We start from the raw sequence: 22,104 nt of genomic DNA on the forward strand, positions 1-22,104 counted from the left end.
ACTATGTATTTTATAAGGAAATATACTGAGTATACAATCACATGGTAATGTTAAAATTGCATATAAAATATAGTTGCATATTGTGGTATTAATAGACTTATTGTACGTACGACCTAACTCAGACAGCGCGTGCACGGATCTCTATCTCGCGGGATCCCTGGTCGAGGACGGTGCATGGCGAGGGCTATTGAGATAACATGTTGATGAACCCATGTTTTATGTGTATTTGTATGTTGTCTGCTTGGCAATGAATACTATAATATGTTCTAATATAGTTACACAAAATATTTTTAGTCTGATATTATTTGATATACGACTATTGGTACAGAAATTTAAATTAATGATACCTATTTTAAAGAAAATGTCAGCTCGAGGCCTTTGTGGGCGTTTCGGCCTTTGATATGTATAATGAAGATTCTAAATTGTAGAAATCGTGACCCTCGGACCAAAACTGCAGCCCCAAGCGGGGTTCAAAGTTTAACATAGAACTACATATGAAAAATGTTTAAATTTTTTTTCTCAAGAACCACTTCACCAAAATGCCAATACATACACAAAAGGTTGTATATATAGTGAAGAATCTAAATTGTAAAAATCGTGACCCCCGAACAAAAAATGGGGCCCCAGGAGGGGTTTAGATTTTAACATATATAGGAAAATGTTTTAAAATCTTCTTCTCAAGAACTATTTATAAAAGCCGTGACCTCAATCTAATACTGGGGCCCCAAGAGGTGTTCAAAGTTTAGCATAGAAATATAGAGGGAAAATGTTGAAAAATCTTTTTCTAGGGAACTATAATGCTTCAGCTTGTGAGATAACTATGCAAGCATCTGTAAATAATGTAGATTCCAAATAATTAAAACTTTAGCACTGGACTAATACTGTGGCCCCAAGAGGGGTTCAAAGTTTAACATAGAAAGATATATTGAAAATGTTTTTAAAAAGTTTTTCTCGAGAACTATAATGCTACAGTTTGTGAGATTACTATGCAAGGATCCTCAAATTGTGTAAACTCTAATGTAGTGGAACCAAGAGTTATCTTTCTTGATGTTCTGTACAGTCTGAAGTGGAACTCTTCTACGTTCAGTTTTTCAGGCTGTGTACGTGCGGTCCCACCGCAGTGCTACACATTTTCATTCCTATGTTACTATTTATGTTGTTCAAGCCAACCATAAACCTTGGACCATTACTGGGTCCCAAGAAAAGGGTTCAATGTTTAAAATAGAAAAAAGCATATGCTACGAAATGTAATGTTACAAGGTACTACTGTTCAGGTGAGCGATGTGGCCCATGGGCCTCTTGTTTTGCAATATTTTGTAGAATGAGCATCAGTTGGTACACGGAAACCTCTGCTGTCGGAACTTGCTCGTCTTTCGATACGAGATTGATGACATCCTAGTTAAGATCGGGGACCCGGGTATGGTCAGCCTTATGAACAGTTTGGACCTCAGTCTGCCCCAAAACAGATCCAGGTCAGTGCTCACAGACTGCTATTATATCATCAAGGCTAGTTCAGTTTAGATGCATCAATTAAATTGACATACAAATGAATGCTTACGATCTTTAATCAGAAAATAAAGTATGTAGATTTTTTACAGGTTGCTATTTTTAGCACCGGAATTGTACCCAGATTGCCGGAAATGTGATTCCAAGATGACCCAACAGTCTGATGTGTTTGCCTTTGGGACAACTCTCTGGGAAATGTTTGCCCATGGACAGAATCCTGTGGAAACAAGAAAGTTAAAAAATTTATCAAACCTTGAGGTAGTAATTCAAACATGATTAATTCTTATTCTTCAATTTTGGAGTGAATGTTTAAGAAAATAATAATAGTATTATACAATTATAGTGACTGTAAACTTTAATTGCTTATCAGCCCACCATATTTTGAACAGATGGTGCATCTTGATATTATATACAATCCTATGCTCTTTTTATTCTCTTGGAGCTTATCAGATTTAAATATGATTACTGTAAAGCAAGTTGTGTTGCTGTAGTGAGACAAAATTTATCCCCTGACTGTTTGAAGTTTTTGCTTTTAAAAGACAAAGAGTTTGATGAATAATTACAATTAAAAAATGAAATATAAATCAAGAGATACCTACCTTGTATTTATTGTTGATATTAAGATCCTCCAGACTCCAGCCCACACAAGGCTTGATCCTCCCCGATCATTGGATGAGGCAACGGAATGGAAGAGAAAGGTCTTGGACTTGATGTCCCTCTGTTGGAAGCCGGTGGAGGACCGCCCCGCTCCTAACCTGCTGCTTAGAGACCTGAGGACCCAGGTCGCAGACTATGGTGAGTTAGGACTGATTTCAGGAAGGCTAGTAATTTCTGGAAATATTTGCCCCTGTTTTATATTAGCCCCTTTCCCCTAGTCAAAAAGCAAAAGTAATGTCCCTGCGTAATGTAAAAGCGAAGTAACAAACCATTTTGAGGCTGTAAATACCTTTCATCTCAAAACCTGATTCATATTATTGAAGAATTCAACACTTTTTCACCAACATGTTTTACTCGCTTCAAATTTATACACCATGTTGACATATGGAACTCTCGGAATTTTTCATAGTAAATGAACTGTGTTAGAGTGAGAACCATTTTAACAAGACCTTGGACTTTCGGTTGGAGGTAGCTATCTATTTCTTGCGTCAAAACAAGTTAAAAATGATGCAGTTTCAAGCGAAATATGCACCGATTGCGTAGTCTTAGCTCAAAAGCCAGACAAATCTTGTTGATTTCGAAGAGCAATGGCTGAGTAGCCAGCAGTGAAATAGACAGGCCTACGTCACATTGCTGTTTGACTCAACTACCCAAAGCTCTTGTTAAAATGGTTCTATCTCCCGTATTTTCTTTGATGAACAGAATATATAGCAAATTTCCAATTAAAATTAACACATATTTGTGTATTATCATTTCTGAGTTTGTCCATGCAAATGTGATATTTTGGAAACAGAAACTAAGAGCCTTCCATGATTTAGCATGAACGTATAATGCGCATGTGCAAAGTTGTAAAATCCAAAAAATCCAGATGATTTCCGCAATTTTTTGAGGAATTTTCGTTGATTTTAATTAGCAAGACTTGATTGAGAAAAAATAAAAACAAATTGGTAATCTTCAAGTACCAATGATGTTTAAAATATATAAAACTAAAGACAGTACTTTTCCGAATTATCAGTATTAAAGGCCAAGAATTTGAGTCTATTATTTTAATATAGTAGTAAAGATTTCTCTAGATACCAATCTATTTATGATATAAGGCCTTTTTAAATCAGTAATTTTTTACTGTAAATGATGCATTGTATATTATCAAATTTTTTTTTCTCTCTCTCTCTCTCTCTCTGCATATTTCAGAATTTAGTGGAATACATTTGAATTTCTTCCTTGTTGTTTTGTAAATACTCTGTTGACACAAACATTATGGCAACTATAAGTCTAAAGCTGCTTGGTCAGATTTTTTGGCTATAATAGTACATGTATCAAATAATTTTCCATACAAACCAATTTTCTTAGAACTTACAGACTTTCATCTATTTACACCATCAGAATCAGTCTCCTTTCGAAGATAGAAATATTCAAAGTATTAATGAATTAATATTATCTGTATGGGTATACACAAAAAACCCAATGAAAATGCATCATGGGAAAAGGGAGCTGTTTGGTTTTGTCCTCCAATTGGTTTTATTTATTCAACTTGCATTTTATTCATCGATTGTAAACAAAACAAACTTCAGAAATATTAGGAAAAAAAATGTTCGCGTTTATTTTTGATTTGCTTTGACAATTTTGAAATCTTGCTTTATTTATAGCGAATGTACGTCAAAGTTGTAATACAATACCTGCCTCACCGCTAGGGGCAAATCTTAATTAATAAAGGGTGAAACAACATGAAACCCTTTTATTAACCGGGTTTTCCAACGGAAAAATCCGGTTATTAAAATGGTGAAAATGGCGGGCGGGCGGGCGGGCGGGCGGGCGGATGGCGGGCGGGCGGCTGCCAAAAGGGTACCCTCATTGTACGGATAACTCCTCCTACAGTTTTCAAGATAGGAAGTTGTTCTTTTGCAGATCAATTGTACATATATCAGAGGTGTGCATATTGCTAGGATTTTGATTTCCGATAATTTATCGAAAAAATACCAGCTTTTGAACTTAGTCATTTTTTGGCAAAATATTGCATAAAGGGTACCCTCATTGTACGGATAATTCTTCCTACAGTTTTCAAGATAGGAAGTTGTTCTTTTGCAGATCAATTGTACATATATCAGAGGTGTGCATATTGCTAGGATTTTGATTTCCGATAATTTATCGAAAAAATACCAGCTTTTGAACTTAGTCATTTTTTGGCAAAATATTGCATAAAGGGTACCCTCATTGTACGGATAACTCCTCCTACAGTTTTCAAGATAGGAAGTTGTTCTTTTGCAGATCAATTGTACATATATCAGAGGTGTGCATATTGCTAGGATTTTGATTTCCGATAATTTATCGAAAAAATACCAGCTTTTGAACTTAGTCATTTTTTGGCAAAATATTGCATATAGGGTACCCTCATTGTACGGATAACTCCTCCTACAGTTTTCAAGATAGGAAGTTGTTCTTTTGCAGATCAATTGTACATATATCAGAGGTGTGCATATTGCTAGGATTTTGATTTCTGATAATTTATCGAAAAAATACCAGCTTTTGAACTTAGTCATTTTTTGGCAAAATATTGCATATAGGGTACCCTCATTGTACGGATAACTCCTCCTACAGTTCTCAAGATAGGTAGTTGTTCTTTTGCAGATCAATTGTACATATATCAGAGGTGTGCATATTGCTAGGATTTTGATTTCCGATAATTTATGAAAAAAATACTAGCTTTTGAACTTAGTCATTTTTTGGCAAAATGTTGCATATACATGTAGGGTACTCCATTTCACTGGATAAGGGTTGACATGGATTATGGATACAGTTTACATAAAAGAAAACCCGGTTTGCTGTCACATTGACAGCTTTTCACTTGTGTTAAATTTGTTTTATAAACAAATTTTTAATATCATTTCCCATGGAAATATGGATTAATTGACTGGGAAAACTGCTGCAATGCATGTTATTATACACATACATTGTACTACTACCATTGTTTAAAGCATACATAAAATTTGATATAAAATCAGACGAAGCTGCTTTTAACAAGCTATCTTATTGCATAATTATTATTATAATTTCTCTATAAAGAAGAAAGGAAATGAATTTGTAAGTCATAAAATAGTTTTGATTGTAAAATTTAAAAAAAGAAATGGAAAGAGGCAGTCAGAATAATTATTTTTTCCCCTTACCTGTCTTTAACTCTTACAAAAAAGTCTATAAACTAACAAATAATAAAAGAGGAGCAAGGATATTGTTGAAGTTTTGTTTCTCTGTTTTCAGACTCATCCCAGAGAGGCCATGGCTACTCGTCCATCAGGAGAGAGTTTGAGGACGACATCCAGGACCAGGGCAGGGACGGTAATGCTGTGCCTGACCTCATCAGCAGCACCCAGGGTCTGTATCATGTTGTGAGATTGGAAAGGGTGCTTTCCCTTGATTGCGTCAGGGTCTGTGGTGCTATTCTTTGATTGGGTCAGGGTCTGTGGTGCTATTCACTGAATGGGTCAGGGTCTGTGGTGCTATTCACTGATTGAGTCAGCGTCTTTGGTGCTATTCACTGATTGGCTCTAGCTATCAGATATCTCAAATGCAGAATTCTGAACGAGTTTTCAATGGGTTCTCCAAAGAAAAAATCCGGTTATTGAAATGGTGAAAATGGCAGGTGGACGGACGGGCGTCTGCCAAAAGGGTACCCTTAATGTACGAATAACTGCTCCTACAGTTTTCAAGATAGGAAGTTGTTCTTTTGCAGATCAATTGTACATATATCAGAGGTGTGCATTGTGCTAGAATTTCAATTTTTGATAATTTATGAAAAAAATACCAGCTGTTGAACCTAGTCATTTTCTCATAGAATATTGCGTATAGGGTACTCCATTTTTCTGTATAGGTAGTGTTTATCAATTCAGGGTTGACATGGATTGTGGATATAGTTCACATAAAAGAAAACCTTGTTTGCTGTCTTAATGACAGCTTTTCACTTGTTTTTAGACTTATCAAAGCTCAGTTCTATTTTAAAATGTAACTTTAGACCTTTATAGGAATGAAAAGGAAGTTCCATACCTTCTTTCAAAATAAACAATACATTTATTGTCAACCACTACTTTGAGTTCATGACCACATGAGATTTTTATACAATATCTTAAACATTGTTTTCTGTATTAAATGTCAGTATCTCAAAATATTCCATTTTTTCTCATTTGAATAATCAGAATTAAATTATGATTTTCTATGCACCGTTTGCTGTGCACATCTCTATACTGTCAATATCTTAATTTTCTTGACAGAATCTCAGCCCCTAAGGCCAATGCTGTCCCCTACATTACCACCAGTGAATGCTGCTTTCATACCTCCTGCGCCTTTCATGCCAACTCCAAGTCGTGCCTCACTGAATACGGAAAGCCTGAGTAACAAAGCTGGAGGGGTCTATAACCGGTCCCTGCCGGAACTCCCGTTAGATTTCAAATACATCATCAGCTCCCGCAGACTGCAAATTCAGGAGAAGCAACTAGGATCTGTAAGCAATTTAAATCAAAATATTTTTTAATCATATGGGATTATTATATGTGGAAATGAAAAGGTTTTCAATTGAATTGAAATATAAATGCAATGGTAAATGTTTCAAATTTTGTCACAAGGATATAATTAGGGCCCCGCAAGGATTTGCGGGTGCCCTATAGTAATCACTGTCCGTCCGTCCTTCTGTCCGTCTGTCTGTCACTCTTCCGTCCACAAATTTCGTGTTTTTTTCTAATAACTTTTATATGGTTGCCCAATCAAGTTCAAATTTGGTATGGTAGTTCAGTAGGCAGAAATACATATTTTGATGCTAAGGTTGGTTCTCTATGTCTTCTGGTTTGGAGCTGGGGTGGTGGGGTAGATTCCTAACTATGCATAAGAATGAATGGGCAAAGAGAGATAACTGCTGAGAATGAATGGGCAAAGAGAGATAACTGCTGAGAATGTTACCATTGTATACATGGAAGGCTGTGCAATATTTGTCCTTTGGGATTAATTAACCTTTCACACTATTTTATTTTTTAATTATTTATTTTATTTTTTTTCTGCCTTAATGCTGTTAATTTTAACAGGGAATTAGATAATAACCCCATTCTGTCATTTCTCAAAAAAAAAATCTTATTGTAAATTTAGAAGAAAAGGATCAGAGAGCAGAACAATTAATCCCCTAGGATTAATTATCTTGCCTGCTGCAGAAAATTTACAGGCTTATCTCTATCTGTCATATCAGATTAATGAACACCTTTGTCTGCACTTATGTCTGTTTTGAAGCAAATTAAACTCTCATTCCATGAGCTGCACCCTAATATTTTTACCCCTCAGTTTAAAGGATGGTATTTGATAAAGAATATATTTCATTCTAGTCCAAATACTTATATTCTGTAAAATAAAAAAAAATATATGAATTACAATGAATTTAAATTTTTTTTTTTATTAGATATCAGTTTTTTGATTTTTTTTTTCTTTTTTAATGGATGTTTTGGTGTTGTTGTTGTTTTTTGGTTGCTATGTTTATATTAAAGGAAACTTAAGAATAGTACCTCAAAATGTTCCTTCTGTAAGCCCTGATTAAATTCAATAAATGGATGAGAGCAGGATAATTAATCCCCTGAGATTAATTATCTTGCCTGTTTCAGAAAATCTAAGGTCTGTCTTTATCTGTTATATGTATTACAGTACACATGTGTGTGTAAGTGATGTTTGTTTGAAGTTGAGGCAAAGCCTAGGTATCATTGCATTGGTATCAATTCTTTGGTTTTTTTTAACAAATTTTATTTCATCCCATGTTAACCTCCTTTATCCCATGGATATGACTCATTGGATATTTTTTTGATATCCCACAGTTGTGACTTTACAATGGGATTTGCGTAGGCATAATGAAGTAAAATAATGTGGAGTTTTATAAACAGTGTAAACATTGATTGTGATGTATAAAACATAGGATAAATAGAATCTCATATGATTTGTAGTATAATATGATTTTTATCCAACTTGTGTGTTTTATCCCCTCACTAAGGCTCAAGAAAAAAACACTTTAATTGTTGGATGAAAATCATATCCAACTACAAATCATGAGATCCTATATATTGCAGTTCTTTACATCTTATGCTTGGCATTTATTTTTCATCATTGTTAATATAAAGAGGATGGAATTCAAAGTTTTTTCACTTCTGTATATTAATTGTCATAGCGGGGCCCTTCCTGACTGGTCAGTTTTCTAGTTGTCTATTGTCATTTAATCTATGTAAATATATAATATGTATCATTAAATCTGATCATCAATATATTTGAGTACATATACATATTGACATATTTCAATAATGGTACTATGTTACTGTGTGATAGAATTGACATTTATTTAGACTGAGAGGAGGTACTTTTCACAATTTTTTTCTGTATGTTTAGGGGCACTATGGTGTTGTAAAAGAGGGTATGCTTTTTGCCAGCCAAGATGACCGATCAAATCCACAGAAGATAGCAGCAAAAGAGTTGAAGGGGGATTTCCAGAATGTTATTGACAGCGAAGAATTCAAAGAAGAGGCTGTGCTGATGTCTAAACTGGAGCACGATAACGTGGTCAAGTTCTTGGGAATCAGCGACAACAGTACGTAGAAAATCAACACTGGAACGGTTCTAAAAAATACATACAATTATTAGTTGGAGCTTTTTCGTTATTAAAATAGAATTCATGTACTAATTTGTAAATAAATGTTATTAATCAATAAGGAGGTTGTACTGTCAACTTTTCTTATAATCTTACTTGTATGAAAAACTCAATGTAAACGATTTAATTAATTTTAAAATCACATCACATTCTATCAGTACATGTGAATATTCAACAGACTCTTCATGTCCAGAGGTAGAAGATACTTTAACTGTCTTAAAATGACCTTAACCAATGGGCCTCTTTAATTTGATGCATGATGTATCTATTTAGTGTTGATCCTAGAGTATGTTGAAAAAGGAGCCCTGAACATGTACCTTAGAAAATTTAGGAAACAGAACACCTACCTTCCTGTGTGGAGATTGATGAAGATGATAAGTGACGTGGCTCAGGTAGGAATTGTGGCTGAATCTGGCCACCATTTGAAATGTGTGAAATGATTCACTATTGAGTGAAACAAAACTGAAGCTATTTTTCCAATTGCTCAAACTTTTGCACTTCTTCAACACCACCTATGGCTTTCATTCAAAACAAGTCAAAATGCATTGATTTGATATGATAATGTGGAACCAGATAAAGAAATATTAGGATGCTCATTCAAGCATGGTTGCAATGTATTTTTCTTGCAAAAATGACTGGTGTATAGTTACATTTTCAATGTGGCATCTTGGAACTGACTTGTGGACTTATGGAGAGAACATGATTTTGTAGAAACATGTATTATGATAAGTTGTTGGGAATTTTCTTTTAGGGAATGGCCTACCTAGCCAGTATGAGAGTCATCCATTGTGATTTGGCCGGAAGAAACGTTCTGTTGACTGATAAACTGGTGGCCAAGATTACAGACTTTGGGTTGGCAAAGATTTTGCAAAAAGATAAGGACTATTACACGAGATCCACTGGCAAAGAACTCCCTTTGATGTGGTCAGTTTATAATATGAACTATGTAAAATTACACAGTATAACCTGCTTAAGGTGTACAGCTATGAATGTTAACTTAAGATATGTACTTGTGGCTATACATAGAGGAAAGTGTTGAGAAATGAAGGATGCATGGAGAAAACACTGAAATTGCTTAACGGTATTTCAAACATTTCTTTTCAGCAATTTTTCTTGGCTGAACTTGTTCAAATTCATTACCACTTACCAGAATAATTTAACTCTTATGTATACTTTCGCAACTTTTTGAAATATGATTTATGAGTAATTGATCTGCGAACCATATCAAGGTGTTCTCCGGAGAGTATTGCCAACCGAAAATTCACAACCAAGGGGGACATATGGAGCTATGGTATTCTGATGTGGGAGGTCTTTACTCACGCCAAGCCACCGGTTCTGTGCAGCAATTTCTCCAAGGAGGGATTCAAAAAATTGGAGGAGGGAAAACGCCTCAAGAGACCAACCCACTGTCCAGAATTGGTTTATCAATTCATGGAGAAGTGCTGGAAATTCAAGCCAGAAGAAAGGCCAGATTTCAATGAGGCTTGTCAGAGTTGCAGGTATGAATTTAAAGACATTAAGTTGATTATGTGTCATGTGTATGTGTAATAAAATAAAACCACTACCTATCCTATAAGGAAATATACTGAATTTTGTTTTTAAAGCAGCACAAAACATAATTAATTTACTTTTTTATTCTAATGTTTTTTGATATACGACTATTACCGTAGTACAGAAATTCAAATTATTGACCATTATTATCAATATAAAAGAAAATGTCAGCTCAACGCCTTTGTGGCTTTCCGGCTTTTAATTTTATTTTTAGGGTTACAAAACCACCGCTTGGTTTTTGAGTTTAAGGGGAAAAAATAAAATTACAAAAAAGATCTCTTATTTCACCGACAGCAAATTTTTGACGGGATCGAGATTTTTTGGGTTTGGGATCGAGAAAGAAACAACATTCTGTCAAATATGGCACGAGAAAACGTTCACACTGAATTTAGGTTTGTGTTTATTATGGCCCAGTTTAGTCGGAAATTTGCTTGTGTTGGCGGAAAATGCCAAGATCAACCACTTTTTTTTCTCTTTTTTTTCACAATATATATCAAGTTTTTATGAAATAAAGATGTTACACTGTACATTTATATGTGTTTATCAGAGAAAAATGAAAAAATCCCTGCATTGATAATTTACAGATCATCATCGTAGATACACAGAAACATAATTCATACATATGCATGTGAGTTTTTCTGGCCCACACATATCAAAGGGTTTCACTGCCATCTGCCAAAGTCTGTGTCCATGTTAGAAACCCTTGGTATACAACTGAGGCTAAATTTTGTTTCATTGGTAACAAAGATTTCTATTAACAAATAAATTGGCAAACTATTTGTACCTAACTAAAAAATTAATATCATAATGATACAACTGTAACTAAAGATTCTTATAATGATAAATGACTCTGTCCCTATAAAATGACCAAACAAGAAAACATATATACACAAGTGTCAAATGGGCTGCCAATTTAATGGTAAAAAATATGCCGGATAATTTTTTTTCTAAATAGAATTATAAATCTTATCTAAACTGCAGTTTATGAAGATAATCATGGTTATTTGATTGCATGAGGTTCTCAAAAGTATTAAAAGTTAACTAGGTCGGCTCAAATTTTCAGGTCTCTCATATTTTTGCCTAAATAATTGATATGGATGTCATTTCATGATATTTTTCTACTACAGGGAAATATAATTCATGCACAAAGTCATTTTATTTGACGTAGAACATAGAAATTCAAATATATCATATATATAAAATTTCATGTTATTCAGGTCGTTTGTATGTCCCATATAATGTCTCGATAAAAACATGCCTAACACGACAGTCTATATATGACTTAATTTACATTTACGAGTAAAAACATGAAATATGTAGTATTTTTTAAAGGCATAAAACATATTTTCTACATGCAAATTTACTTTCAATTCATAAAGATAAGCATAATATTAATTCTATAAAGAAAGACTATCCAGCAGAAACGCAGTTACAATATCTAATTGTATATCAAATAACGGACACCTTCTGGCAGCCCGTAATAAACATTGCTTCATAATTCGTCAAATCTGGATGTCCAATATTCCATTGCACTATTTCAGTGATATGTTACATAGATGCCATACTTTTCCCGTGCTACACTTGATGCAATACGTCACACACCCCTATCATGAAGTTGTCATTTATTATATTATTTAAAGAAAGGTGATGTCATAAAAATTTTATTTTACCTCCTACAGAACATTACATTTTTGTGGTTCGTAAACCTAAAAAAAAAAAAAAAAATTGGTCGTCAAAAGTGATTTTTTTTTTTTCATTTTGTGGTTTGTAAACCTAAAAATAAAAAAATGCTGGCCTAATACAGTTTTTTTGTATGGATGGAACTGTAGCTCCAATGTCCGTCAACCCAAATGTCCTATGGAGCTACAGTTCTGTAGCTATCTGTATTTAAAGATTGCTTATGATTCCACTTTTATGATCAGTATTTTGTTTCTATTTTGTTTCTAGGGAGTTTGCAAAAATTTACCCGGAACCAGAACAAAGGGTGCCAGGTAACAATTTTTACCTGAAATAATCTTTGTAGATTAAAATTTATTTTTAACAAACATTGTTGAATACTATTAAGAGTATATACTAAACATTTAACAAAGAGGTTATATTTTTCATTTTTTGTGGAGGACATGGCTCAGTGGTCATGGGAGTTAGGCCAGTAACTGAAAGGTCTCTGGTTCAAACCCCTCTGTGGTCACTTGAAGTCGTGTGTTGTGCACTTAGACAAGGCACTTTATCTACATTGTCTCAATCCACCTAGCTGAAATTGGGTACTGGCTACGTTGGGGGTTAACCTGCGGTGGACTGGTGTCCCATCCAGGGGGAGTCTATTACTCTCGTCTGCTTAGCACCACGGAAACAGGAGATAAACACCGGCCCTATGTGCCTTCCTGGCTTGGAGAAGGATTTAACTTTAACTTTTAACTTATATTTTTAGCATAATTAAGAGATACTAATTAATTCAAACTGGAAGGTTGACTTGTTTAATTTTAAGCTAACCGAGACGAAGGCGGGGGAGCTTAATTATGCTATACTCCGCCGTTGGTGTTGGCGTCAGCGTCCGGACCTGGTTAGAGTTTTTGTTGCAGGTCCTGTATCAAAGTTATTACTTGTCATATCTTCACCAAACTTGCATGGATGATGCATCTGGACCGTCTTATGGACTTGAAAGACTTTGATGCTGAATATGGGCCCTGAATTTCAGATACTGGAGGAGGTTAAGGTTTTTGGAGCAGGTTAAAGTTTTTGGTGCAGAAGCCCTTTGATAACAATTTCTAAGTTACTGCTGGTCCTAATTATACCCCCGCTCCGAAGGAGAGGGGGTAAACCGTTTTACCCTTGTCTGTCTGTCTGTCTGTCTGTCTGTCCGTATGTCCGTCTGTCTGTCTGTCTGTCCGTCCGTCCGTAACAAAAATTTCGGTCGCATTTATCTCAGCAACTATTTATTGCAGATACTTGAAATTTTTACACAGTGTTTGTATAGGCATGCCATATCGTGAGATATTTTTTTGTACCAATCGGACGTCAACTTCCTGTTAAATGACGACTTTGCTTATTTTTTAACCAAAATTTTCAAACAAATTTTCGTCAAAGATTTCTCAGCAACTATTAATCGCAGATGCTTGAAATTTTTACACACTATTTGTATAGGCATGCCATATTGTGGGATATATCTTTGTATCAATCGGACGTCAACTTCCTTTTAAATAATGACTTTGTTTATTTTTAGCCAAAATTTTCAAACAAATTTTCGTCAAAGATTTCTCAGCAGCTATTAATCGCAGATGCTTGAAATTTTTACACAGTGTTTGTTAAGGCATGCCATATGGTGGGATATATTTTTGAACCAATTGGACGTCAACTTCCTGTTTAATGAGTACTTCGTTTATTTTTAGCCAAAATTTTCAAACAAATTTTCGTCAAAGATTTCTCAGCAACTATTAATCGCAGATGCTTGAAATTAATATTTTTACACACTATTTGTTTTGGCATGCCATTCTGTGGGATATATTTTTGTATCAATCGGAGGTCAACTTCCGGTTAAAGTATGACTTTGTTTATTTTTAGCCAAAATTTTCAAACAAATTTTCGTCAAAGATTTCTAAGCAGCTATTTATCGCAGATGCTTGAAATTTTAACACACTATTTGTTTAGGCATGCCATATTGTGGGATATATTTCTGTACCAATCAGATGCCAGCGTTCTGCTAAATGTCAACTTTGCTTATTTTGGATATTCACATCAGAGCGGGGGTATCACTAGTGAGCATTGGCTTTCAGATATCTTGTTTCACCAAACTTGCATGGATGATGTTTCTTATAGTACTGATGCACCAGATACATGTAGGCTTGAATGCTGAATCTGTGCCATAGGTTTTGGACGCTGGAGAAGGATAAGGTCTTTAGAGCTGGTTAAAGTTTTTGGAGCAGAAGCCCTCTGATGATTAGATCTAAAGTTACTTATGACTGCTCCTAACTTCACCAAACTTGCATGGATGATGCGTCTTATGATACTGATGCACCTGACAGGCATGAATGCTGAATCTGACCTATAGGTTGCAGATGCTGGAGGAGGTTATGGTTTTAAGAGCTGGTTAAAGTTTTTGGAGCAGATGCTCTCTGAAGATTATATTTGAGTTATTACTGGTCCTAACTACACCAAACTTGCATAGATGATGTGTCTTATAATACTGATGCACCGGACAGGCTTGAATGCTGAATCTGAGCCATAGGTTTCAGATGCTAGATGAGGTTAAGTTCTTTGGAACAGGTCACATGTTTAATAGATAATAGCTTGCATAGTTGATTTAACTATATTATAAATGAATCGCAGAGGTAGCTTCAGATGCAGAGCCTGATCTCCTATATCAAGGATGCTAAAAAAAATCTCCTACCTCACTCAAACCTGCTTGATAGATAAGTTTGTTGTTAAATGATATAAAATGATTCCTATGATATATATTGTATTATATGATACACTATAGTTTTATATGATACAATATTATATCATTTGTTATATTGTAAAAAATTATATGATGCAACTGATATTGTATCAATCTTTTATCCCCTAGTGCAACTTGTTGCGAAGGGGATATAGCATCGCTGCTGTGTGGCAACGCACTTTGAAAAAATTACAAACTTTGAAAAAAATTTTCAAAGTGTGTTAAATTTTGGACAAAATTAACGCACTTTGAAATTTTTTTTCAAAGTGCGTTAAATTTTGGACAAAATCAACGCACTTTGAAAAAAATTTTCAAAGTGCGTTATGAATGTACATCAACATTTTTTAGTATCGACACTCTTAACGCACTTTGAAAAAATATTTTTACATCACAAATTCTGGAACTGAATTTCTAATTTGTTGTTAGTATGATGCTTTGTTAATACTCGTGAATCTAATATAACGTATTTAGAACAGGGATGGGGGTGGGGTGGGAGTTAACCAAAGTTACAGGTCAAATACCAGTGCATCATTTAATTGATTACAAAAAGAAGGTCCCTTACGCCTCATTTTTCCTTCCAAAACATATGATATTCAGTAACTTTGGGTAAACATTTAAGATAGGAGAAAGAAATATGCTCTGTATATGTACATGAAGTGTTATTTAAAAAAACGAGCTGGCCGAACAATAATTTCTCCATTGGTATATTAAAGAATCTATGTGTTTCAACAATAACCCTCTTTTCGTATTCTTATCAAATAAATCACTTCAATAAAAGAATATTAACATTAACGAACATAAACTTATTATAAATTAAAAACAAGCATTAGGATGTGGGTTAATTTTGTCGCATTGATCTTCTCGGAGATCATATTGTTTTTGATAAACAGAATTCAGGTATCCTTTTTTCACATCATATTTGCAATAAGCCAGTTGAAATATATTATACATTGATCTCCATTATTCATATATATAAATCATATTCGTTCGGGCATAGCCCAATACTAGTATACTAGATAAGAGGTAAATTTGCTGCACACTCAAAAAAGGACATGCAGTTGCTAAGCAATGACGTTTATGTGATATTGGATAATTCAAACCTCCTGAATTGTTTTGGTGTAAATTGTCGACATTGTCTTAATAGCTTAGGATAAAAGAAAAAAATATTTCATCTAGAAACTGCTTATCAAGCTAGCTGAGAATGCAATGAGTTCTTTTTTAAATATATCACATTAAGCTGAACAAGGTTAAAACAATCTTTTCTTGTATATAAAACTATCAACTGTTTTCACTAAACCATGAACATTTTTTTTCAAAGTGCGTTAATATCAACGATATCTACGCACTTTGAAAAAAAAAAAATAAATTTCAAAGTGCGTTGACTTGGTCCCAAAATTGACACACTTTAAAAAAAAATTTCAAAGTGCGTAATTTTTCAAAGTGCGTTGTAACACTGCTGTGTGTGTGTGTGTCCAGCTTGGAAACAAGTTTAAAAGGAAACCATAAAATTTGCACGGATATTTATCAAACTTTGTATACTTATCTGGCATAGTAAAAGGCCAAATCCTGTTTTAAGTCAATTAGTAGAGTACTTTTTGATATATCGTTAAAATAAAACAATTTAAAAAGGAAAATTTATGTACGACAATAACTACTTCCGCTTTGCTTCTGTGAAACCAAAGTGAAAGTAAGCAGTTCAAATCAACAACTTCATATTTTTTGGATTTAGATCAGATATAGAAAAAAAGGTTTTGTAGTAATGGAGGGTTAAAAAATGTTGTCTCCTCATTTTCATTTGCATAACTATATATTCCTAGATAATGCATCCCCCACACAATAACTCATGTCACGAGGGGATGCTCCGCTTAGTGGTGCCCTTGTTTTATATTTTATGATATTGTATCATAATATTGTTATGTATAGTATTTGATATCATGATACCATATTATATAATGTGATATTGTATCATATATTATATTATCACATGATACTGTTACATATGATATTGCAATTGATTATATTGTATCTTATGATACGTTTTTGTACAATATATAATGTAGTATCATATATAGTATATTATTATATTACATAAAATTGTATTATATGATATTGTAATATATATAGTTTTGTATCATATGATACAATATTGTATATAATGATATTGTAATATAAAATATTTTACTATATCACATGATATTGTATAATATGATATGATACAATGTTGCTTCAAGTTATATTGTATCATATGACACAAAATCATATTATGTATCAAATATGATAGAGTATCAGACAAATAAAATATCATACTACGTTATACAATATGATATTATAATAATATGTTGTGATATTGTGATGTATTATGTGATATGATATTGTATTAATGATACTATATTGTATCATATATTATATATTATGTATTGTATTATGTGATCAAATACAATATGGTATAACATGATACAATGTCATATTATATGTAACAGTATCATATTGCATCATTATTTGTTATAGTATTTTATTGTATTATATGATATATATTGTAAGTATCATAGGATACAGCAATTGTATTTTGTATTATTGTATTGATAAACATGGTGTCTTATAATATCGTTTTAAATGAATGTATGATTATCTTACAATTTTTATGATATTGTGTCGAAACAATATCCATAAATATCATAAAGATCATAAAGTTTGATTTTCATATAATATGATAAAAGTGGTCTAATAAAGGTGATGCCTCATAAAGGTGATGCCTTGTCTCGGTGAGCTTTGTAATCTGTGATTACCTATGTTTTAAATTTAATTTTCTTTTTCCAATCCACAAGCTATACGGGTAGTTTGACAACTTAAGTTCAAATTTTCACAATAGCGGACTTTCTTTTATAGAATAAAGTATTTAAAGAGTGGACCAAAGGTTAAATTTGCATGACTTTCTTTCAGACCCACCCCCTGATGTACCCCCTGAAGAATCTGAACCCAAAAAAGAGAAATTAACAGTCCCACCAGATGATCAGAAGTTACCCGCTTCTGATAATCTGAAGTACATGATCAACACAAATCTCATCAGACTGGAAGAAAAGATCATTGGAAAGGTAGAGATAATGGAATTATAGAACTAAATGATTCATTACATTGTATACAAGCCAGGTTAGCTTGTCTTGCAGCTGTTAGTATTGATTAATCTGAAATGTTTGAAAAATTATGATGCCACACTTGATATTTTAGAATATATATAAAAGTTGCATCATTAAAAACATCAAACATTTTGAATTAAGTTTACATGCATGTATGCCTAACGCAACCGCATGAATTACCTTTGAATTAGTAAAATAATAGCTATGTTTAATGATTGGGTTTTTTTTTAGCTTGCCTAAGCCAAAAGCTTAAGAGAGATTTCTAATAAAAATTTGTCCATTGTCAGTCGTTCTTGTCATCATTGTAATTTTTTCACATTTTCATCATCTTCTCCAAAACTGCAGGCCAATTTCAACCAACGGTGGTACAAAGCATTTTTGGATAAAGGAGAATTAATTCTGTTCACATGAAGGGTCAAACCCACTTGAAAGGGGAGATAATTTTGAATTATTAAAAATTTGTTGATATTTTAATTCATCCTAAGGTAGGGTAGATTATTCGTTCAAATCATGGTCCTGGGGTTAGGGTGGGGTCACAATTGGGGGTCGAATTTTTACATAAGATTATATAGAGAAAAATCTGTAAAATTCTTCTACTCAAGAACCAATTGACTAGAAAACCTTTAACTTGTGTGGAAGCATCCTCAGGTAGTGTAGATTCAAATTTGTTCAAACCATGTTCCTCGGTGGTAGGGTGGAGCTAAGGGGGGGGGGCGAATTTTTACGTAGGAATATATAGAGAAAAATCTTTTTCTCAAAACACTAAATGGCCAGAAAAGTTGCAACTTATGTTGAAGTTCATACCACTACAAGGTAGTGTAGACTCAAGTTTGTTCAAATCATGATCTCTTGGGGTACGTTGAGGCCATAATTGGGGGTCAAATATTTATAGAAGAATTGTATAGAGAAATATCTTTAAAAAAGCTCGTATTTGCATCCTGAGGTAGTAAAGATTCAAGTTTGTACAAGCCATGATCCCAGGGGATATAATGGGGCCAAAATTTGAGGTCAAATAGAAGAGAGAGAAGGAGAAATATATTTAAAAATCTTCTTCTCAAGAACCATTTGGCCAGAAAAGCAGTTACTTGTGTAAAAGCATCCTCAGGTAGTGTAGATTCTAGTTTGTTCAAGCCATAATCCCAGAAGGCCACCATGTGGGGTAAATTTTTACATAGGGATGTAAAGGAAAATATCTTGTTTTTGAAAATCAATTGAGCAGAAAAGCTGTTACTTTAGTGGAAACATTCTCAGGTAGTGTAATATATATATATATAGAAAGAAAAATCTTTAAAAATCAAATATAAAAGGATATAACTATAATGGGGGGGGGGGGTGTGAATTTTTACATAGGAAATAAATTTGATCATTCTCAAAAATATTTTGTATATAGTATTTTAGTATATTAGAACCAATGGGCCAGAATAGCTGTAAATTGTGTGAAAGCATTCTTAGGTAGTTTAGATTCAAGTTTGTTCACATCGTGTTCCCCGAGGGTAAGGGAAGGGCCACAATGGGGGGTCAAATTTTTACATGGGAATATATAGAGACAAATCTTTAAGGTATCTTATCCATATTAGGACCAAATTTTTCCAACCTTGAATATCCATCATGCATTTAATACTTTGATATTTATTTAAAGCATTTACGAGTAGAAAAAGATTCACCGAGAGAAATTTTCAAAAATATATTTAACTAAGCAGTAATTAACTACCGTAAAGTATCGTGTATTATACGCACTCGTGTATAATACGCACCCCCAAAGTTTACCAAAAAATGGCGGAAAAACAGCAGGTCCTATGTATAACACGCACCAAAAAAAATGGCGAAATCAACGGCCGCCATTTACCCCCAAACTATCGATGTTTCATGATAATATTAAAATCCATACGCAATTTCTGTAATTGTGTGAACGGAACACAGCTCAGACGATGAAAATCGACGGCCGCCATTTTTCCAAATAACTATCGATGTTTAATGATAATTTTATAACCCAAGTGCAATTACTGTAATTTCGTGGTCGGAACATATGGCCCAAGCGATATTAGAGTCAAAGTTCTTACAATTTTACTCTTGAAAATGGTATGATTTACAAAAGTGGTAACAAAAGGGGGCCTATCATCTGACACTTCGTACAGTAAAAGTTTCTTACAGTTACACAACAGGGGTGAAGTTGAAGATCAATCATCATATGTAGAGAAAAACGGCATCCGAGCTCTGTGCTTAAAAGTAATAATGTTTGCAGATATAAACCAAAACAACAACAAGAGAAATGATTTAAGTGATTAATTATAGTTAAACTGTTTGATTGTTGTTAAATAAACATTGTGAAGAAACGTATGTATGTCGTATATCGTCATTATCAAGTCATACAAATGATCGATGTATTTTTAGCAGTGTCTATGTAAAACAATAATGTTTAACTGCATAACTGGAAATAAAGTGATCAAATTAAATAAAATCATAATTATTGCTAATCTTCATGGACTTGAAAACACCATGTGAAGTCCGACACGAGACAGGTGCATGCTTCTGACACCGGAAATCGTTAAACAAACATTGACCACGCGCCGAGTCAACAGGTGGCTGCTTACGTAATGGCGAATACACTGGCGATTTTAAAACTTGTTTGATGCAAGGAATAGTTTTGAGAAAGGATAAATATTTCAATACATGGAAATAAAACTAAGAATAAGGTATTTCTGACGCAGTAAATATAGCATACACTCATACAACTTGCATACCACGCTTTATCATCGGCAGTATACACTCATACAACTTGCATAACACGCTATATCGGCAGTCACTACTCCCGTGGTATCAACAATCACGGCTATGTACAACACACCCTCCACTTTTGAACAAATTTTGGCTGAAAAAAAGTGCGTGTTATACACGCGACTTTACGGTAATGAATATTGCATAAAGGTCTCTGGAGACTAAGACATTTTTAGCTCACCTGAGCTGAAAGCTCAAGTGAGCTATTCTGATCACATTTTGTCTGTCGTCCGTCTGTCTGTCCGTCTGTCTGTAAACTTTTCACATTTTCAACATCTTCTCAAGAACCACTGGGCCAATTACAACCAAACTTGGCACAAAGCATCCTTAGCCTAAGGGGATTTAAATTTGTGAAAATTAAGGATCACGCTCTTTTGCAAAGGAAGATAGTTAGGAATTTATGAAAATTTTCGAGAAATTTTCAAAAATCTTCTTCTCATGAACCATAAGACCAGGAAAGCTTGAACTTGTGTGGAAGCATCCTCAGGTAGTGTAGATTCTAATTTGTGAAAATCATGACCCCCGAGGGTAGGGTGGGACCACAATGGGGGGGGGTCGAAATTTAACATAGGAATATATAGAGTAAATCTTTAAAAATCTTCTTCTCATGAACCATAAGACCAGGAAAGCTGAAACTTGTGTGGAAGCATCATCAGGTACTGTAGATTTTAATTTGTGAAAATCATGACCCCCGGGGGTAGGGTGGGGCCACAATGGGGGGTCGAAGTTTTACATAGGAATATACAGAGTAAATCTTTAAAAATTTTCTTCTCATGAACCATAAGACCAGGAAAGCTGAAACTGGTATGGAAGCATCATCAGGTACTGTAGATTTTAATTTGTGAAAATCATGACCCCCGAGGGTAGGGTGGGGCCACAATGGGGGGTCGAAATTTAACATAGGAATATATAGAGTAAATCTTTAAAAATCTTCTTCTCATGAACCATGAGACCAGGGAAGCTGAAACTGGTATGGAAGCATCCTCAGGTAGTGTAGATTCTAATTTGTGAAAATCATGACCCCCGGGGATAGGATGGGGCCACAATGGGGGGTCGAAATTTAACATAGGAATATATAGAGTAAATCTTTAAAAATCTTCTTCTCATGAACCATGAGACCAGGAAAGCTTAAACTTGTGTGGAAGCATCCTCAGGTAGTGTAGATTTTAATTTGTGAAAATCATGACCCCCGGGGATAGGATGGGGCCACAATGGGGGGTCGAAGTTTTACATAGGAATATACAGAGTAAATCTTTAAAAATCTTCTTCTCATGAACCATAATACCAGGAAAGCTGAAACTTGTATGGAAGCATCCTCAGGTAGTGTAGATTCATAGTTGTGAAAATCATGACCCCCGAGGGTAGGGTGGGGCCTTAATGGGTGGTCGAAGTTT

At 34.2% G+C, this 22,104-nt stretch overlaps 1 protein-coding gene across 2 annotated transcripts in view; it reads left to right on the top strand.

Moving 5' to 3' along the window:
- Positions 1-22,104, top strand: part of LOC105333485 (tyrosine-protein kinase JAK2) — a 57,233-nt gene that overhangs the window by 25,327 nt on the left and 9,802 nt on the right. For both annotated transcript variants that reach the window (XM_034478963.2, XM_034478967.2), the window contains exons 10-20: positions 1,321-1,472; positions 1,599-1,764; positions 2,130-2,301; positions 5,416-5,529; positions 6,423-6,652; positions 8,560-8,758; positions 9,092-9,210; positions 9,570-9,742; positions 10,048-10,317; positions 12,317-12,360; positions 17,742-17,893. In XM_034478963.2, coding sequence (XP_034334854.2) covers positions 1,321-1,472; positions 1,599-1,764; positions 2,130-2,301; positions 5,416-5,529; positions 6,423-6,652; positions 8,560-8,758; positions 9,092-9,210; positions 9,570-9,742; positions 10,048-10,317; positions 12,317-12,360; positions 17,742-17,893 — 1,791 coding nt within the window. The remainder of the gene's footprint in view (positions 1-1,320; positions 1,473-1,598; positions 1,765-2,129; positions 2,302-5,415; positions 5,530-6,422; positions 6,653-8,559; positions 8,759-9,091; positions 9,211-9,569; positions 9,743-10,047; positions 10,318-12,316; positions 12,361-17,741; positions 17,894-22,104) is intronic.

This window comes from Magallana gigas, chromosome 5 (assembly GCF_963853765.1).
Source record: "Magallana gigas chromosome 5, xbMagGiga1.1, whole genome shotgun sequence".
NCBI lineage: Eukaryota > Metazoa > Mollusca > Bivalvia > Ostreida > Ostreidae > Magallana > Magallana gigas.